This window comes from Dromiciops gliroides, chromosome 2 (genome assembly GCF_019393635.1).
Source record: "Dromiciops gliroides isolate mDroGli1 chromosome 2, mDroGli1.pri, whole genome shotgun sequence".
Taxonomy (NCBI): Eukaryota; Metazoa; Chordata; class Mammalia; order Microbiotheria; family Microbiotheriidae; genus Dromiciops; species Dromiciops gliroides.
Window position 1 is genome coordinate 80,834,558 of NC_057862.1, and position 22,264 is coordinate 80,856,821.

The window sequence follows — 22,264 nt, forward strand, 5'->3', positions numbered from 1 at the left end:
AAAACATTTCTGCAAATGTCTTCAATTCTTGTACCAGTTTCCTATGCCAATTTCTAATGAAGGTGAACATCTTATTAGACTACAAGATGAGCTAATTTGCTGTTTATCTCAAAGTAAGTAGAAATACTTAAATTTAAACCACAATAGCACTAGAGAAAGGGAGATTTGCTTTTTGTTCCCTGATAGGGGTTATACTTTTTTAGCTTAGTTTAGAAATACCCTTTTTATTGGTATAAATCAACCCATTCTTAGCTTTGTTACCAAATCTAAAATGTTAAAATATTCCGCAAAAAGTTTTCAGCATACATACTCACTTCTCCAAAAGAGTAAGGGCTGTGTTTGGATTTACTCGAAGGTATTTAGAAGCTGGTTGTCCATAGTCAGCTAGGTAAGTAGACCAGTCCCAAACCATAAAAAGGTCAAGAAGCTGATGTGGGGGAATTAAAAAAGAAAACAAAACAACACACACACACACAAATTAGACTTTTATCCATTTCCCCAAAGCAGAACATATATAGTAAATATATTATCCTTAATCCATTTTACTATAGGTTTGATCTTACTGAAAATGAATGGGACAGATTTCAAGAATTTTATTCACAGCCTCTACCACACCTAGCAACATGAGTCATTCTACTTTTAAACTATTTAAAATTGACATGTTACTTTTCTTTAAAAAGTCACGAGACTTTTTTCGGCTAAAACTACTTTAAAGTAAGTAATATACATTACAAATATAAAATAATTTCACTTTTGTAACATTTTTCCATCTGTAACAAAATAAAATTTATAAAGACCCCAGTGTCACTGACTATAGCTACTTAATTAAGAAATTTAAAATATTTTAATTGAACTTTATTTCTAGAAGGTAAGAATATTTATCTTTCAAAGAAGCACATTGCACTTAGATTATCTCCAAAGTAATTTAAACCAGAAGCTCTGATAATCTCAATTAAGTGCATTAAACAACCCTTGCTGGATTCTCCATGGTGATAGATCTTCAGTAATATTATGAAACTGAAGATTTCAAGATTTTGCCTGTTAACTCTGACAGATAATTCTGTATAAACAAAACTTTAATAAGGAAAACTTTTCTATAGTATTTTTAAGTTGACTATTTGCTTTATAAACTATAAACAGTTAGGACTGTTGTCAAATATGAAAGTAATCTTTTAAAAGCCAATGCAGTGTCTAACTAAAGCACCAAACTCTTTATCCAACTTTAAAACCCTAATCCCCTTTAAGCCATTTAAAACCAGCTTCCTATCCCCATTTGAATTGTTTCAGTAAGCTAAATGCTTTACTTGCTACCTTCCTTCAGGTTTCATATTATTCTTTCTTTTTGTTTCAACTTACTTTATAAGTAAGGGGCCTATCGGTTTTGTTTTCAAACGAAGAAAGGAAACATTTGCATTTACTCACAGGATATGTGAGCTGACCCACTGATTTAGGGGATAAAAACCTCTAGTGTGATTAAAGACATCCACAGAAGTTGCAAATAACAAATTCTTCCTTGGGGAAGCACAGGAAACATTTTATAATTTTATTCTATTTTTTTTACTGTTCTTTGGATATAACGTCTCATAGCAATCCTTATATTATGTATGGTATTTCATGATTTACAGTCATCTCTCCAATTCGAAATTTGTAAGAGCTTTTCTTGCTAGAACTCATCTATATAATGAGGTTAGACTAAATGCCGTATAAGATATCTTCCAGCTCAAAATCTATGAACCAAAGGTCCTATGAACTACTTTATAATTTCTATAAAGCAGTACTATATATATATGTATATGTATATGTATATGTATATGTATATGTATATATATATATATATATATATATATATATATATGCAAAGGCACTACAGAATTGACAGAGCAGAAAGAGTGGTGTGCAAACCAAACTGCTAAAAAAACAAAACAAACCCAACAATGTGACCATGAGCATAGTGTGGTAGATAAAGTACTGGATTTGGGATAAAGAAAATCTGACTTAGAATCTTATCTCAGTAATAATTTATGAGCTGTGTGATCCTTGGCAAATTATTTAAGTTCTGAGCCTCAGTTTGCTCATTTATAAAATGAGCGGGCTTGACTTGATAATGTCTAAGGTCCCTTTCAGCTCTAATTCTACAATCCTATGATGAAGAAAAGGTATGTATAATGAGTTAACCAATTGAGGTAAACCAACTGGTTAACTGCAGTAGTTTGACACTGAATCCTTCCTTCCTTCCTTCCTTCCTTCCTTCCTTCCTTCCTTCCTTCCTTCCTTCCTTCCTTCCTTCCTTCCTTCCTTCCTTCCTTCCTTCCTTCCTTCCTTCCTTCCTTCCTTCCTTCCTTCCTTCCTTCCTTCCTTCCTTCCTCCCTCCCTCCCTCCCTTCCTCCCTCCTTTCCTTCCTCCCTTCCTTCCTTCCTCCCTTCCTCCCCTCCCCTCCCCTTCCCTCCTTCCTTTCCTTCTCTCCCTCTCCAGAAAACCTCCACACATAGGCATAATCAAAAGCCACAATATAGAGGGTTTCCTAAGAGATATATTAAATCTCTTTAGTATCACTAACCTATATATTTATGTGGAAGGGGGAGGAGGGTTATTGTGAGAATCAAATAAGATCACATTTTAGTGTTAAGCATAGTGCTTGGCAGAGAGAATAGATGTTTAATAAATACTTGTAAGATACATCTCTTCCCTTCCCTCCATCAAAGTGACTACACTGCTATTTTATGAAATATAAGCTATCTTTTATGAAAATGTATTTTTATGCAGAAGCCTGAAGGATATCTTTCTCAAAGGGCTTTCTGATGGTCTGATCTACATCTCCTCACCCCAAGATGAAACAGGCAAGATATTATTCAATGAATAAGAATCTATACTAACTTCAGATATAAACTAAGACTCTTCTCTAGGATAAGAAATTGGCATATTTAAAATTCTCATATATAGACAGACATTCATTTGCAAATCACTTGTCTCAGGGGTCTCATCTGTTTTAGTACCTACATTAATAATTTTATATCTTTATATATTCACAGATATTTCATGAAAATCCAATGGATTTTGAAGATGAAGCTTTTTATCAACTATGATTTCATTGAAGTGGGTATTCCACTGATATAGATTGCAACTTCTCTACTACTTCTTGCAATTCTTGCTCATATTTTGCCATAAATCTCCATGAATGATCTACCCACAATTCAGGAGAATTCCTCTTCTCCTTCTCTTAGCCTCTTAAGTGTATTAATGTTCCATTTAGGTTGCATGCTGTTGCATATTCTTGCTAGATGATCAGCCAACCTCCTTTTCACATAAGATACGTCTTTAATAGTGTCTTCTAACAGGCTGTAGCCTACTTCCTTCTGTCATGCCTTTAATTGTCCTTTGGGTATAACTCCTAATAGTAATCCTTATAATAGTAAGATATTTCGTGAATCATGAAGCACCACCAGGAGAATACTGGTATCTTAGTGGGTAACATTTTTTGGTAATTCGGAAAGAAGGAAAGGTTTGGTGGATACGGTATCATTTGGACTGGCTTTTCAAAGACAGGTAGGAATTTAACAGGGGGAGGTAGTGGTAAAGGAGGAGACTCTGGGCACAGGAAACAACAGAAATATGGTGGCATGTACAGAATTGCAGTTCCCACCTGCAATTTTCCAGGAGGAGGCTGGTGATGGTAATACCTCCATTAACAATGTCATTGATGTGTGTATGTTAATTCTTTTTTTTTTTTTTTGGTGAGGCAATTGGGGTTAAGTGACTTGCCCAGGGTCACACAGCTAGTAAGTGTTAAGTGTCTGAGGCCGGATTTGAATTCAGGTCCTCCTGACTCCAGGGTTGGTGCTCTATCCACTGCACCACCTAGCCACCCCCTGTGTATGTTATTCTAACAAAGGTTTTATAGAAATAAGAAAGTAATCACATGTCTTGGTACTTATTGATGCTTTATTATTGTTTTCAGTAAAATTGTCTGTGATTTTTTCCAGCCATTTGATGGTCTCTATTCTCCAGGTATCTTGAAAATCAATTCTTTGATATACTCAAAATTTTGTTACCTCTAGCAATTCCTCTGTATATACTTGGTTTACTCATCTCCTCTTTGCACCTGTTTTCTTTAGTGCAATTTCTACTTCCATAGATAGTACACTGAAGACTATGATGATAAAATCCATTGGCATAAACATCTTGGCATATCTCTTCCATTCTCACCTGTTTACTGTCCTCCATCCAGACATCCTTAAATGTCTGGGGGATAATCTGGCTTAATTTGGTCTCTTGTCAAGTTTTCTATAAATGCGTTTTTCCTTCCCCATCTTTTCACAATTTTATACGGTGACATTGCTTGGAATATCCTACCCTAATTCTCCATGAGGTTTTACAACTGACTCGTTATTTCCAACGGTGTCCCCTGATTGGTGTCTGTCTGTCCGGCCAGGAAAGAAAGTGTTTGTTGACTGAGGTGGTATCTAGGATCTTTTGGTCTTCTTATTATGGGGACTGATTCACACTGGTTAAGCTTCTTTAGAGAATGTTGAAATCTGTTGTTTTATACATTTCACATTTCTTTTTAGCATCAACAGTTTCAGGCTAGAATTGCTTCAATTCCATCCTGTATCTTCTCATTTTTGTTCTTTGTTCAGATTTGATTTTGTTCTAATAAATCAATGATCTGACTTTACAAAGACAAGTGACTGAAATATCTCCCACATCAATGTCTGTTAGAATGTAATCAATTTAATGTTTACGCTGTCATTCAGTATTTGATACTTCCTGACTTTCTTCTTGAAAAAAGAATTCATAATGTATACATATGAAGTTTCTGCATTTTCAAGAAGTAGTCTTCTTTAAAATGATTATCATTACCACTGCACATGGCCAAGAGTTTCATAAAATTATGTTCCTTGTTCCCTTTGGGCACACAATAAAACCAACTCTGCCAACTCCAAGAATAACCTGTAAGACATCCTTTCATTTAGTTGCAACTTTCTTTTGTTTTTTTCATGCTTCATTTCTATAGAATGTCAAGATTGATATGATCCAATTCCTTCATAATATTGTCATGCAGCCACTAGACAAGGATTTCAGATTTAGAATATCAAGAGTTAATATTTATGGATAGTCTAAAAATTGTGAGATTCATTTGTCTACCACTCTGCTATCAACACACTACAGAATCGATGGGGGTTAAACAAGACTGAAAACTTTTTTGTGTGTTTTTTCATTTTGTGGCTTATTCCTGAAGTGCAGGTCTGATTATGTCGCTCCTCTCCTAAGAAGGGCAGAAACAATGTCTCCTCATTGCCTTTAGGAGAAACATAAATTCTGCTTAGTACAGGGTGAGCCTAAAAGTAATGATGTTTTAATAACTTTTTCAAGATTATTTTTTCTTTATATTTCACCATTTACCAGATTTACTTTTTCATACATAATGTAAATTTATTTCCTGTGTATACTGTATATGCTGCTATGATACTGCAAATTAAAAACCAAAAATAAGGAGTTATTAAATATTGAAACTCCTTCATGACTTTTGGCCCATCCTGTATTTAAAGCCCCTCATAATCTGCTTCTGCTTCCCTTTACCAGTTGATTACCCATTACTCCCACTCAAAAATTCTTTATGTTGGCCAAACTGGACTTCTTGCTATTCCTTGTACATAACATTCCATCAGGGGCAGCTAGGTGGCACAGTGGATAAAGCACCAGCCCTGGATTCAGGATGACCTGAGTTCAAATCTGGCCTCAGACACTTGATACTAGCTGTGTGACCCTCGGCAAGTCACTTAACCCTCATTGCCCCGCCAAAAAGAAAAACCAAAACATTCCATCTCCTGCCTCTGTGCAAGTAGAGAAGCTATTCCCCAGGCTTGGATGGCTCTTGTTCTATACATCCATTTCTTGGAACCCCTACTGCCCTTCAAGGCCACCTTCTTCAAGAGGCTTTTCCTAAGTCCTTCAGTTATTAGTGTCCTTCACACCTGTATATTTATTTTATACATGTCCTATATTTACTTATCTGTGACCACGGTATGTCCCCCCAGTAGAATGTAAGCTCCTTGAGGGCAAGAACTATCTCTTTTCTATTTGTATCTCCAATGGATAGCATAGTACCTGGCACATAGTAGAAACCTAATAAATGGCTGTTGATTGTTGGTTAATAGCATCCAATCTGCTAGTAATGATCTGGGTTGGCCCTCAGAAAGCAGTGTTATAGGGACTCTTCTGAGAGATGTTCAAATATGGTAGAAGTGGGAGACCTTGCGCTCTATTGGGGCAGTCTTTTAAGAACCCAACATCACCTGTATCCCATGATGAGGCATTGAAGCAGGCCTTACTATATCTAAAATAAGCCAAAAAACATTCAACTCCCTAAATTGCTTTGAGTTCTGCTTCAATATGGCAATGAATAAGGCATTAACTATCATTTATAAAAATATTTTTTAATATTTTTGCTTTTAAAAAATAGGACAGGGGCAGCTAAGTGGCTCAGTGGATAGAGCACCGGCCCTGGAGTCAGGAGTACCTGAGTTCAAATCCGGCCTCAGACACATAACACTTACTAGCTGTGTGACCCTGGGCAAGTCACTTAACCCCATTTGCCTCACTAAAAAAAAAAAAATAGGACATATCAGCTTATACAGGTGAATTCATTAAAAAACAAAATTGAAGAGCATACCCTAACCAAAACAAAAATCTATCCCACCCAGTTTGAATGTATTTAATATGACCTAAGAGCAACTAAAATTACTTAAAAACCGGTAGTTCTTTCATGACACTAAAAATCAATATTAGAAATTACTTATTTTGAACAGCTAAGTAAAATAACTCATCTCAATTATTTAAAATCATGAATACCATCTGAATTTAGTAGCCCAACTTTTCACTTAAAGGATTCCAAAACATACTGGATATCTAATTTGATATAAGCTGGATTTATGCCAATATTTTCAAGTTAATTGTATGTTTCAATTTCTTGATGCTTGCCTAACGCTAGCTGCTAACAAAAGGATCAGCTTGAAGAAAGAATTGGTTGCATGGGTGGTCCCACTTGCATTTTCAAAAGAGCTGAATCAATGAGGAATCAATGTCTTACCTCTCTGGGCTATGATGTCAACATGTTCACCTGGCTAACAGTTTCCTCTCTGTTGTATGGCTGCCAGTCTATATTTAGGAAACATGAGTTTTGAGGCCGCCCTGGGCCCTAAGTGCACTTTTAGCATTTGGCAAAATGACTCTGTGGGGATTGGAGCCTTTAAAATTACTTTTTGCATTAGTAAAAGGTGATCATTTTCCCCTTCAAGCTGGTTTAACTTTCTTTGTTTTAGGTCTTTTGAAGCACATCGGGGGCACTAACCCAATGCAAAAAATTAAATACAGTTAAGCTAGCCTCCAGGGAAAAGCAACTGGGGAAGGCCAGATTTCCTTTATCAAATGTGAAAAGTAACCTGGGGGCCAACCCCAGTTCCCTAAATTTATTTTTCCAAATATTGAATTGACCTGAGGCCTTGGGGTTGGCTTTTGTAGATGTCAAAAGTGAACCAAATCATTTTTCCTATGGCTTCAAAACCTAAAGGCAAATTGCTTCCAAGGTGCTTCAAAGGCAAATACCTAAATACCCCATACCTCCTTCAAGTAAATCTATCTCCTTGTCCAGACCTGAGATAATCATGTAGCACTCGAAGAGTGGGGATGAGAACAAAATTAGTCTAAACAGGCCACTCTCAAATCATGTGAGTAGGGAAAAGACAGTGGCAACTGATTGGCTCTGCTTTGAGCAGATGTTGAAATCAATTGCTAGAATCAGTTTGATCTTGAAGGTAGCCATTTTTTTCAACTTCAAAGTACCTGATATCATATAGATCATGAATCAACAATCCAAGTGTACCAACAATAGCACATAAAATGATTTTAAGTGGCATGCAGGGTCCCCAGGCATAATTTCAGAAGGGGAAATCTTCTCTTTGGCATCTTTCCACCTCTCTCTTTCTGCCCCGTAGCTATCGAGTGCTCTTATGATTCCCTCTGTCTGTCTAAAGCCCTAGACCTTGGCATCCCATACAGTCATGAAGTAGCCTAGGGTATCCTATATGAAGCACTATCCCTCTTCCCCCACACATACCACAATAGTAGAATTCAGCAACTTGGTATCCTGCTTCTTCAAGACTAATATGGCCATGGCACAAATGAATTAGTTCAGTTTGTTGAGCCACACAAACAAAGTTAAACAAAAAACAACCAAAAAACTTAAGCCCCATTTTGATGGTATATAACAACTGTGCTTACTGACTAGCCACAAACTTTAATAAAGGTTCAAATGCCAAAATCGAGGACATAAAAAGTATTAATTTTTATCTTTTCTTTAAACTGACATTTTTGTCATAAGCATGACTAAAATGCTACACATAGAGAAGAAATGTTTATTTTCAGTTTAACTTTCAGCTATGATTTTTTAAAATCTCACGTAGAATCTTAAACTGATGAACTTCATTTCTCATGAACATCAGTAATAGATTATAAGCAGAAAGAAAACCCACAGAATCATGGAATTTCAGAGTTGTAAGGGCCCTTGAAGGCTACTGAGCTCAGCCTATATTGGATAAATGATCTTTTATTGAAGACCCACACTGAGAGGAAACTCATTACCTCTTGAGGTAGCCTATTCCACTTTTGGACAGCTGTTGAAACGTCCATATTTTGCTCTTTGTTTTTCCATTTGAGACCAAAGAGAACAAAAATGAAAGCTTTTCACATAGCTGAACACAACTCTGAGCACTGCCTCCTCCACCAAATCTTTTCTTGACACTAAACGTTGCTAGTTCTTTCATGTGACACAAACTCAAAACTCTAGCATCTTGACTGCCCTCCTTCCTCTAGACACTGTTCAGCTTATCAATGTTCTTCCTAAATTGTGATAGAACCGATGACAATACTCCAGATGTGGTATGACCAGGTCAAAAAACAGTAGGATGACTACACTTGCTTATTCCCAGAAACTATGCCTCTTTTAATTCAGCCTAAGATCATATCAGCTCTCTCGGCTGCCATGTCTAATTGTTGACTTTTACTTATTAAGCTTGTAGTTCACTAAAACCTCAGATCTTTTTTAAAAAAAAATCAACTTCTGAGGGGCAGCTAGGTGGCGCAGTGGATAGAGCACCGGCCCTGGAGTCAGGAGTACCTGAGTTCAAATCTGGCCTCAGACACTTAACACTTACTAGCTGTGTGACCCTGGGCAAGTCAGTTAACCCCAATTGCCTCACTAAAAAAAATGTTTTTTTAAATTAAAAAAAAAAAATTCTGGCCATCCCCTTCCTCCCATCATGCCAATTTCTTTCTCTTCTTTTCTATTTATTTTTTTTAAAGTACTTTAGTGACTTTTTTTCTTCCCAGTAGCTTATTGTTAGCCCCTCTTTCTCCTATCTCGTCCACAAAATGAAAAGCAAACTGTAACAAATCTACACACTGGCCATCTCTTAAGATTTATGTCAGCAATCTTTCAAAAATATTGAAGAAACAGGGAGGTACAGTAAGACTAAAGATAGGCAAAATTATTCCTGACTTTCAATAAAGAAGGAAAAGGGTGTACTTTGCAATCTATGACTTGTCATTAGTGAACCTTACTTCAAATTCCTAGAAACATTCTAGAATATATTTGTAACACCTCTGCCCCAGGCAGGCTTGTGCAGTTTGCTAAAGGACTGGGTAAATTCACAGAGATATGACTCCTGATTGGCTAAGAGACCACAGAGCTCCTGATGCTGACTATATACATGAGAGACATGAATCCTGATTAATAAAAAGCCTAAGAGAAAGCAAGCAAGAGCAAGGTTTGAACTTTGAATGACTAATGGGAGTTGTCAGAGTCATAGGCATGTGGTGAAAAACCAGCTCTAACCTATTCCTGATTCAACACAGCCAACACTCCCAAAGAATATGAAGAGCAGAATTCTCCAATAGTTCTCCATTAGATGGAGCTGAGCTTGTATCTCCCTCAAAAAGTCCATTTAATCTTGTCTATTCTGTCATCTACAAAAATCTATACAACTTCCTGATTTCTATTTCAGTGGCTGTCTTTGGGTACTGATTTTTTGAGGGAAGGTAGATTTGGTAGGGAATGAATATAATAGATTCACTTAGTGCATGGTATAGGGAAGAGCTTTGGGGTGAAAGTGGAGTAAAGAACAAACAGCCACACTGGTAATAAATGGAAGAGGTAAATAAAAACCAGAAAGAGTGTTACATATGAACCTGCATTCACTCCCAGACACACAGGAACCCAATCTTATAAAACCAGTAGTGAGGATGAAAGGGAGGAAGCCAGGAGAAGGCATGTGTCACCTGTCTATGTCCTGGGTCCCTCCTATCTCTTGGCACTTGACCTCTATTTGTTACTAAGGAGCCATATGGAGCATGCCAAATTCCATTATGTTATTAAAGGAATAGCTGGTGGACATTTAGAAAATGAAATGATCACTAAAAGACAGGATGGCTTCCATCAAGTAGTCTAGTCATGACAGAATGATGTCATCTCCGTATTGGACAGGGTTACTAGATGAGAGACCAAAGTAATGCTGTGGTTATGGCTTACTTTGATTTCAGCAAAGCATTTGATAATGTCTTTCATGCTATGTGAACAATATGGAGAACTGTGGACCATATGATAAAAAAAGTATTCTCTACTGGTTAAATTACTAGGCCCAGAAAACATGAAGTAATGGCTTCATGTAAATTTGGAGGGAGGTCTCTAATGTAGTACTCTAGTCATTTAGTAATCTGTCTGTAGGAATAAACTATTTAACCTTTTTTTTTCTTTAACTAGCATCTTAGATAAAGGCAAACATGGTATCAAGGTTACAATGATACAAAACTGAGAACGTGTAAACAGGATGAATGACATCAATATTAAAAAGGTATAAAGGGACTAGAATGATGGCTTGAATCTAACAAGCTAGAATTTAATAGAAATAAATATAAGGTCTTAGATTTGGGTTAAAAAATTAACTATATGAATACAGGATATGCAGAGGTATAGCTAACGAATAATTCATTGAAAAAAATCTGGGTCTTAGTGAAATATAAGATTAGTACGAATCAATAGAGTGATATGATAACCCCAAAATGCTAATGCAATAATATGCTGCATTTAGATGCCTGGTATCTACAATATGGAAGAGGATAGTCAGAGTGTGCTCTAATCTGGCCAGACCACATCTGAATTATTGTATTCACTTCTGGCAACCCAATTTAGAAAGGTCGTTAACAAGCTGGAGAGTGTCCAGAGAAGGACAAACAGAATGGTGAGGGGCCTTGATATTCTGCCACATAAGGACTGGCTGAAGCAATTAGGGATGTTTAGCGTGAAGATGACAACACTTAGTAGAAACATGATAGCTGTTTTCAAGTATTTGAAGAGCTGTCACTCAGAAAAGGATCAGGCTTACTCTGTTTGGCTACAGAGAGCATAACCAGGAACCAAGGACGGAATTTGTGAAGAGGCATTTTTTTTTTGTCAGGCTTTAGGAAAAAATTTAGTAACAGAGCTACGCAAAAGAGGAATGGGTTACATTGTGAGAATAAGATCTTAATAGAGGTTTTCAAGTGAAGATAGAATAACTACCCATTGGGGATATTGCAGAAAGGGTTCTTGGGCATGTAGCTACATGAGATTCTCCCAATTCAGAGTTTATGATTCTTTCATAATATTTGGAACCCTTTTATAATTGTTTTCGACTGACAAACCAAGACAAATCAGACAGTCTGTAATAATAAAGGCTGGCACTTCTGGTGGTGGTAACTGTGGACATAAAATATTCCTATTGATGTTATTTTTCCTTGTAACTATATGCCTACAATACAATATTTTTTGATGAAACAACTTAACAGTCTACACTATGCATACGTGATTGTGTTGATAGATATGAATTCTTCCCTTCTCCTACCAACCTGACAAGAAAATGGTGTTGATCTGAGGGGTTGTATGGCTGAGAACTGATAAAAATACAGATCAATCTTCAGACAGGCTAGTGATTATAAGAGACTATTGATAGCTTTGGGTGACCTGCAGCTCTAACTAGAGTAGAGCCACCAGGAATTTGTCCCATGGCACTGAAATTTAAAGGTTACAAAAATTTAACACATGCTCTTTCAGCAATAAAGGATACATGGTTACTAACTAGGAGTTTAGCACCTAGTTAGCAAGAATAATTAGTTAAAATAGGAAACTACCTCTTCTCTTTGTTAATAAATGCATTGCTAATAATATTATCTGTGAGTTATTATATTAATTAATTCTCCAACATCCCCTCCCCTCCAATTTGTCTTAAGTTCCTTTGAGGGTGATTTTAGTGCTGTTAGCCTAGGTGGCAAAAACTGTTAGTTATGGCTCTGAAGATTTGAATAGTTCCACCAACATGCTCAAGAGAGTTAACAGAAGAGCAAGTGAGATATTTCTTAAATCTTGAACAAATGGGAAGAGAAGATCTATTCATGGAATCCCAATGTCAAAATTTGTGCTCCCACTATCTGAACCTGGAATCCATGAAGGGGATTCTCATGAAAGTGGAACAATATATGAGACCCTGCTCCTAGGCAAAGTACTATGATAGGAATACTGCAGGAGAACAGGAAATAGCTTCATTATCAAGTCTCTAATCTGGTATTGTATTATTAGAACTATGAGGCACTGTAGTATGAATTGTAACTCCAGAAAAAGAGAACTCTTGAGATTTTTCCCTTAGTGGTGAAGATAATGTGCAATGACAGAAAGAGGCCTGTTTCAGAGAAGGCTCTGGAACCCTGCCAGTACAGTAAGCTAGAGTAATACAATGCATTGTAAAAGAAGAAACCATGGAAGCTATGAGAAACAGAGAGAGAGGGAGAGAGAAATAGAGGGAGGGGAGAGAGAGAGAGAGAGAAGTAGAGAGACAGTGAGAAGCAAAGGGGAAAAAAAAAACCACCTTGGTACCTGCTGGGAACTAGAGAGAGATGAAAAAAGATCCATAAAAGAGAAGGGCTAGAACAGCAAGGAATACCTATTAGCAATATCCAAAACTGTATACTGGAAACTACATTAGAAGGCAAACCTAAAGGGCTGCTAGGTGGCACAGTGGATAAAGTACTGGCACTGGATTCAGGAGGACCTGAGTTCAAATCCAGCCTCAGACACTTGGCACTAGCTGTGTGACCCTGGGCAAGTCACTTAACCCCCATTGCCCAGGAAAGAAAAAAAAAGAAGACAAATCTATGGCCAGGCCAAAATCACTTTCCAGAATGTCTGGTCTCTAGCACTATACCTCTTTCTTATTGGGCATATGATAAAGTTTTGCTTCTTTGAATTTTCTCACTTTTAGGTGCTACTCCACTCTGAGGAATGCAAATAAAGATTGCTTGCTGCAGAATTTAAACATGTAGATACACATTTATATATAGCTTTATTAATAAGACTTTTATTTCTTTATTAGCATCTTTGTATGTAACAAGTTTATTCCCTTCTCCCCTAATGAATCCGAGTTAGCATTTCACATGCAGAATCACAGAAGAAACCCATAAGCACTTTTGTTAGGCTTTTGATTCCTCACTTGAAAGTCTCCTGGAACTTGCCAGACAATTGGCACACATCCTATAAGTGCTAATTATTCCTTGCTTTTTGTTTCCACTCCTAAAACTAGCCAAGAAAGTCTCTATCTCTTTTCTTAATAGAAAATTTCATATATAGAAAATGTCTACCCAGTCCTAGACAGTTTCATAGCACTTACCACTACAGAGAAGTCCCTAGTCAGGCAACCTTGAATAAGTCAAGGAATACTGTACTTTCATACTCTCATCTCCCTTAATCAAATACAGATGTGGAATTGGGGGCAGCTAGGTGGCACAAAAGATAAAGCCTAAAGGGCTGCTAGGTGGCACAGTGGATAAAGTACTGGCCCTGGATTCAGGAGGATCTGAGTTCGAATTTGGCTTCAGACACTTGACACTTACTAGCTGTGTGACCCTGGGCAAGTCACTTTACCCTCATTGCCCTGTGTGCATGTGCGCGCACACACACATGTGGAATTGGAAGCAGCAGATATTACTTAGCTCTCCACAAACTGTCATCCTGGAGCCATTCAAAAAGGAGGAACCATCTGCAATACTTAGCAGAGATGGACTATTCCTATATATAATAATAGTACTCACCTTCCAGTGTTGTGAAGATCAAATAAGATAATATTTTAAAAGTGCTTAGCATAGCAGCTGGTGCACAGTAGGTGCTATAGAAATGCTAGTATTATTATTATTATTGTGCTGACAATTCTTATCTCCATTTTACAGTTGAGGAACCTGAAAGAAGCAGGTTAAGTGACTTGTCCAGGTTCACACAGTTTGGAAGTGTCTGAGGCTTGATTTGAACTCAGGTCTTTCTGACTATTGGCTCAGCATTTCACCCATTATGCTGCCTTCCTGAAATTACATGGATCTGTGGCCTTGTAAAGATGAATGTTAGTATCTAGGACTTATGACTGAGAATGTCACGGCATGAAGAGTCTTGATGCACTTTGGGAGCATTTTCTCACTTTGTTAGTCTTTGCACAACCCCAACCAAGAAGCCTGGAAAAAGTATGTATGCAGTATATATGCTTGTAAGCATACCAATCTTTCATATTACTGAATAAAGTAGCTCAGAGAGCTGTTTGATCTATGCCTCCCTCTTACTACATGACCACATCACTTCTTCTTCCAAGAGTATACCTCTTTGGTGATATACTTAACAAGGCTCCTCTGGTACAATTTTTAACAACTGATGATATATTGCAGCCTACTCATTCCTACCCATGAGCCTTTTCCATTGCCTTTTGGGTGACCCACAATTTTACTTCTTTGGCTGCATAGTATTCCTGGAAGAATATTAAAAAGATGGCCTTTAGTTTCAGAGAAGAATTGGGGGTCATTAGAAGTATTGCACAGTTTTCCAAAGGCAACCTAGCCAGCTCTCCTCCTGTTCAATTCTGGGCCCAATTCCTTGTCCATCCATGGTGTCTGATAGGAGAATGGGATGTACTATATTTCTTCAATCAATAAAATTAACTTCAGTTTACACAAAAGACCTTGAAATAAAGAATTCTTGCAAATGTGACAATTTTTTTGGTAAATATCTTATTGGATATGAATGAATTTCTGTAATTATGTTAATTGTTCATAAGATATTTCTATTTAAGGCATCCCAGATGTTTTTAAATATCTGTATGATCTATGACAGTAAAAGGGAAATTAACCAAATTACTTAATTTATGTATGCCACAGAAAACACCAAAAATTTTGCTTTGGAGATTACATTTTTTTTGGATAAATAGGCAATGCCATCAAATTTTTTTAAGGAAATATTTCCTAGTCACATAGTTCATTCTTTGTTCAGATCCATTACATCATCAGTCACACTTATATAATATTCAATTATGTAAGTAACACCACTAATGGAACTTGAAGGATCCCAAATCAAGAAAATCAAACCTTGAAATACACATGCTGAGAGTTGTTGGTATTCACTATAATTTTAATTGATTCAAATGAGTCATTTTGTTTCAATGAACCCCTGGAGAAATAAGATCTGCCCGTGTGAATGGGCTTTGAAGGAACTCAAGTAACAAAGAAAGACTGAGTATGGATTAATCAATGAACACTTGAAAAGGTAATCATTTAAGATTAGTTTATATAAACATTTCTAAACATTGAAGTATGGCCCTTGCTTCATTAAAAGCAAGCGGTGCAGGTTGAAATATGTTTTCTGTTTTTGTTTTGTTGTTTTGCTTTCCCTATGGCACAGTTATGAAGATGGATGGGGGTGTGTGAGCATTGTAAGAATCTCAAAGAATTTACTTATATGAGTATGTTGTATTCTAAATTATTCAAATGAGATAACTGACAAATTTAGGAAGCTAAAAATCTAAAGCAAAGTTTCTGTGAATTGGGCCAAGTAACTTTTTTATAAAGTTAAATAGATTTGGCCTCAGACACTTTGCTAATGATTATAAACATCTCTGGTGACTTTCCATTGAGAATCGTATATCAATGTGTATTTTGAAATAGAACTTAAAGGACATCTATATTCAATGAAATGAAACAGAACTATCAAATTTGGTCTTTTGTTTAAATGTGTCTATGGAAGTACGTGTGATATACAGAAAACCTCTAGTGAACAGTCAGATCAGATTTAACAATCTTATGCTTAATTTGCCTAGGTTGTATAGATAAAGTCATATTCTAGAATGCATACATACCTAAATCTATGCATGCATATTTAGGATATATACAAAGGTATATGCATATATACATATATATGTGTACATCAAGAGAGAAAGATAAAAAAGAGAGAGATTAGGAGAAACTAAATATAGCGCTCTTTTCCAGTCATTCATTCATTCATTCAAAAAAGCATTTATAAAGCACTTACAACTCATGGAGCAAAGTACTAGAAAAAACACAAAGATAAATAAGGTACTGGTCCTTGCCCTAAAAGTCCCTAAAGAAGTTTTCACTGTAATAGATGATAAAACAGAACACTGATTAGAATATGCACTAATCAGAACATTAGAAATGTACAAGAGAATGCTATGAGATCCATTTTATTTTGGATTCTTAAAAGCAGCTAAAGTCACATAATGGGTATACTAATACATTACAGGTGGGACTGACTATGAGTTGGTCTAACCATTTTAAAAAGCAATTTGTAATTCTGCAGTGATTAAAATGGCCATACCCCTTAACCCAGTAATTCCACTGTGAGGCATATACCCTAAGGTTAATCAATGACAAAAGGAAAGCTCTATATATACCAAAATATTTATGGCAGCACTTTTTGGTGGCCCAAAGTGAAAAATAATGTAAATTCCATAAATGAGATATGGCTAAAGAAATTGTGGAACATGCATGTAATGGAATATTGTTACCGTGCTGTAAGAAATAGTGAATATGATTAAGACAGAGTTGCCTGGGAAGACTATATAAACTGATGCAAAGTGAAGCAAGCAGAAGGAGGAAATCAATACACACAATGATTAGAATATAAATAGAAACAAAAAAGATGAATACAAAAGAAATTATAATGATGCAACTTGGACTCAAAGAAGAGATGAGAAGTCACCTGCCCTTCCATTTGTTTGCAGAGGTAGGGGGCTATAGGTGTGAAATACTGGCTAGAATGTCAATTTTTCCCCCTATATATTGGTTGGTTTTGCTGAATTTATTTTCTTCTATGTTATAAGGCAGAGAGTACTTAACATTTTTATGTCACAAACCCCATTTGGTGAAGTCTATGGGCCCCTTCTCAGAATGTTTTTAAATACATAAAAAAACTCATAGGATTACAAAGAAAGCCAACTATTTTGAAATATATTTATCATGATATTTCCAAATAAACAAGTTCAAGAATCCTTAATGGATGGCTTTCTGGGAGCAGGAGAGGAAGGAATATATTGACAAATGTAGATGATGTAAAAACAACAAAAAAAACCCAATTACTTAAAAAATATATTCAACAGGCAAGAAAAATATAGTTATATAATGCTTAAATACAACTAGAACCCTGTACCTGATTAACAAGTGACCATATCTGTTAGTGACACAGGATGTTCTGAAGTCTCTCTTTGTTAGAACTTAAAGCTTGGGGCATTTATACTTTTACTCTACTAAGCCTATTGAATCTTATTAAGTTTTTGTGATATTCATTCAAACAATTAGAAGGAAATGGATTTTAATTGACTTTAGATGACTTTGTTTGAACCTAAAGGTCTTCCCTTTTCTAGACAGTTTATTAACCCCTAATCATCCGGTTATTTCCAGACTCGATTGTATGTATAATTACCATTTTGTCAGGTATAATTTGCCTGATAAACATGTCAGAACACTTGCTGCTTAGTCGGTTTCAACAGATAAATGCTGGCTTTCCATAGCTGCAAGGCATAATTAAAAAAGAAAAAAAGGCAGTTATCAAAATACACTGGAGCTGGTTTTCCAAGGAAGGAGTTCATGGCATGAGGCTGAGATCTACTTTGGAGCCTGGTGCTTGCTTGAGTGCTTAGTTGGTTCCAACCTGCTATGCCATGGCAGTAGTGCCAACACTGTAGTATTGTAGTTAACTCAGGAATCTTCTCACATGAACTTCAAAATGACCAGAGGAAAAAACTAAGAAGAGGCCATGGGCCTTACGTGGTCATCAAACAGACCAGTTACATACTTAGAGATAAACTGAGGGAGAGCAGAAAGAAAAAGATTAACCAAGAAGACATAGGGATTTGTCTTCTTGTGACTATAATTAAAGCCACTGGAGTTAAAATGGATTTTTATTTCAATCTCATAATATTTTGTGTATTGTGAACCACGTACAAAGTGCAAAAAAGAAATATTTACCTGAACACTAGAAAACCCAAGATACTTTAAAATTTTAGCCCAATATGTTTTGTTTTTTTAACGGGCAATGGGGTTAAGTGACTTGCCCAGGGTCACACAGCTAGCAAGTGTTAAGTGTCTGAGGCCGGATTTGAACTCAGGAACTCCTGAATCCAGGGCCGGTACTTTATCTACTGCCCCACCTAGCCGCCCCTCAATATGTTTTTAAGCAAATTAGGTTGTGCCATCACATTAAGACAAATGCTTCCACTGATGCTTTATAAATACTTCACATTGAGCGATAAGAAAGGACTACAGTGTCATTGTTTATTAAGTTAGGGCCTACCATAGAGTTCTATACCCTACAGATGCTCCATGGGTGTTTATTAATGATGTTTATGATAATGAGTACAACAAGAAAGATAATTAAGAAGTGAGCAGAATGAAAGGGAGTGGAAGAAGAGGGAGAGGAGGAAAATGATGAGGATAAAGATAAATATAAGGAAGAAGAGTAAGAAGATGAGGAGGAAGAAAAGGAGGAAGAGGAGAAAAAGGAAGATGAAAAAGATGGTGCAGGTAAAGGTGATCAGGAATAAGAGGAAGAGAAGAAAGAAAAAATAAATAAAAGGAAGATAAGGAGAATAAGTAGGATGAGGATGAATGCCAAGGATGGATGATGAATAGAAAGAAGAGGATGATGAAAATGATGGTGACTGTGAGGATGAGAAGGAAGAAGAGAAATTAAGGCTAACAAATAAATCTCACAAAATATGAAGTTTTAGTTTTTTTGTGAATTACAACTCAGCAGATCTGTATTATGATATAACATTCTAAAGCAAAATAAATATAAAGTTTTATATCATATTAGAATATCTGTTGAATGTGTCTTTAAAACCAGCGAAAGTTCATACAACTTTATACTTATTTTGTTTTAGAAAGTTTGAAAAATGTTAGAATTTGGATTGAAAACATTTAGAATATTAGGAAAGGCCAACTATTCTTAGCAGGTACTGGAAGTCAAATGCCTAAGCACCAATGTTTCTTGCAATACTGATATCAGTTTGGTGCCTTACTTTAAAAATCTTTCTAAAATTTCCTATATATATATATATATATATTTAGTGAGGCAATTGGGGTTAAGTGACTTGCCCAGGGTCACACAGCTAGTAAGTGTTAAGTGCCTGAGGCCGGATTTGAACTCAGGTACTCCTGACTCCAGGGCCGGTGCTCTATCCACTGGCCACCTAGCTGCCCCTCCTCAATATATTTTAATTTTTTTTTTTTGCAGGGCAATGGGGGTTAAGTGACTTGCCCAGGGTCACACAGCTAGTAAGTGTCAAGTGTCTGAGGTCAAATTTGAACTCAGGTACTCCTGAATCCAGGGCTGGTGCTTTATCCACTGCGCCACCTAGCTGTCCCCAATATATTTTAATTTTTAATGCAAATTTTAATGCAAATAACTTTCCTCAGGTACTGAAGAAAATCACAATCTATTTGAGCCACAGTTTCTGGCTCAGAGAAATTAGAGCAGATGATCTCTAAGGTAGGGACCTTGCTTGCTCTACAAGTTATCTGGCTTTTTATTAAATAAACATCATATACCAAATATCAGACTGCAGCTAAGAGGTGGATCTTTTGATATTACTTTGATAGATTTATTAGCTCTCTGATGTGTGTATGTCCTCCAACAATAGGGCTTTTTTAGTGAGCCTTCAGATCTTGCCTCCAGACACAAAGACTTGCACACTAAATCTGCCTGGCCTGTGGTCACACTGATAATCACCCTGCTGTAGGATTCCTCCATTCCAATTGCCCCAGGGCATCTGACTAGAGTGTAGCTCTGAGGTGGAAGTAGTAACTTACTGTGGTTTCTCCCTGGATTTCTTTATCATTATTTGGTCTGGTGTGAATCTGAGGACTTTGCTAGAGTAGATGTTAAGGAGGTAGGGAGCCTGTCTCCTCTTTCAGCAGCCATTTTAGCAACTTTTCAACTTGCAACTTTAATACTTTAGAGACTGGTATTACATTACTCATAAGAATCATAACACTATTGGTATATTTTAAAAATTTGGCCTTTTTCAAAGATGAATTGTCAATTAAAGCATTGTACAATTTTCTAATTTGTACAATTTCTAATCTGCTTTTTTTCTTTCTTAAATTCTGGGCGAGTTCATTATCCATCTGCAGATACTTTCATAAAAAATATAAATATATAGGTATAGCTATAGACATATATAATAAATATCCAGAAGAAAACAGAAGGTAGCACAGACAAGCAGGACTAATCCACTGAGATATAGCCACGCGCTGTTTGTGTGTGTGTGTTCCTATTGTATTGATTGGAGGTAGCCAGGTGGGTCAGTGGATAGAGTACCAGACATGCAATCAGGAAGACCCAAATTAAAATCTGCCCCCAGACACTGACTAGTTGTGTGACTCTGGGCGAGTCACTTAAACTCTATTTGCATTAATCTACAGAAGATAAAGCACTGGAAGATCCAAGTTCATATCTTGCCCAGAAAGTAAATATCAGTGTGATTTTGGTGAAGTCAATTTCTCTTGGTCTCAGTTCCCTCATATGTAAAAGAGGATAATAGTAGCACCTACTTCAAAGAATTGTGAGGATCAACTAATATAACATGAGTAAAGTGCTCTGTAAATCTCCAAGTGCTTATATTAATGCTGGATACTGTCGTCATTATTATCTATGACTGTAAGTTGTAGAGCAAGTACTAATATGAACTGGTGGAGGGAAATTCCTCACTAAGAGTTCACTATTCTTGTTTTATATGATTGCATATGTCTATCAAAGTGCTTGCTTTCTCACAGAAGGGACAAAGAAGGGGAGGGAGAAAGATAATATGGAAATTAAAATTTTTTTTAAAAAGAATGTTAAACATCTTTGTTTACATGTAATTGAGAAAAAATACAATAAAAAATGACTTGAGTTCTCTATCCTGCTTATTTCATAGGCCTGACCAAATAAACATATAGGAGACCAAAATGTCACCTAACTCTTAGGTATACAGCATTTTCATGTGTGAATATGTCATTAGATTTAGATATAAAATGTTAAATGATAAATCAACAGATTCTAGTTTTATTTCAGAGTAAAACTATAGCCTAACCTTGTTAAGCAGGGCATCTATAAATATAGCTCCTAGGCTCAACAGCGCCTAGTTCACATGAGCAATGATATGTACCATAAGGAATGCCACACAGTTTAGGCTACATATTAATTATTAAGGTTATTACATATGCTTGACTTGTTTTCTATACACAAGTTTTGACTTCCCACCTAAATTATAATCTTTTTGAACATTGAAACCATGTTTTCTATTACTTTTCCCCTCATGTAGCTTGGTACAGTATCCATTTCCTACCTATTGCCTCATCAGCCATGTCTCCTGGTAACAAAGAAAAACAGTTAAGTAAAACTAAACAGGGGCAGCTAGGTGGCACAGTGGATAGAGCACCAGCCCTGGAGTCAGGAGTACCTGAGTTCAAATCCAGCCTCAGATATTTAACACTTACTAGCTGTGTGACCCTGGGCAAGTCACTTAACCCCAATTGCCTCACTAAAAAAAAAACACAAACAAAAAAAAACAAACAAACTAAACAAGTGCATGCATCTGATAACAGAGACAACATTCTGCACCTGTAGCATCCCACCTTTCTACTAAGAGAAGCCAAATGCCTTCCAGTCTTCATTTTCCAGGACTGAGACTAGTTATTGTAATTAATATAGTTCAAGTGTCTTTTAGGAGGTATAGTCTCATTTGTAAAACATTACAGAGCAGAATGGTAAAAGGTTTTATTGCCTTACAAAACAACAAAAAGGAACAGAGGGGAAAATCAGTCTCCAGAAAGCCTGGCATCTAGCTCAACTAAACAACAAATGGAAAATGCA

At 36.4% G+C, this 22,264-nt stretch overlaps 1 protein-coding gene across 7 annotated transcripts in view; it reads right to left on the reverse strand.

The window, feature by feature from the left end:
* EXOC6 (exocyst complex component 6) overlaps positions 1–22,264 on the reverse strand; it is a 207,577-nt gene that overhangs the window by 2,256 nt on the left and 183,057 nt on the right. For 6 of the 7 annotated variants that reach the window (XM_043986532.1, XM_043986531.1, XM_043986530.1 and 3 more), the window contains one exon: positions 315–427. In XM_043986532.1, the coding sequence (XP_043842467.1) occupies positions 315–427 (113 nt within the window). Of the gene's footprint in view, positions 1–310; positions 428–22,264 lie in introns of all 7 variants that reach the window. The other variant, XM_043986536.1, reaches the window with a different exon arrangement.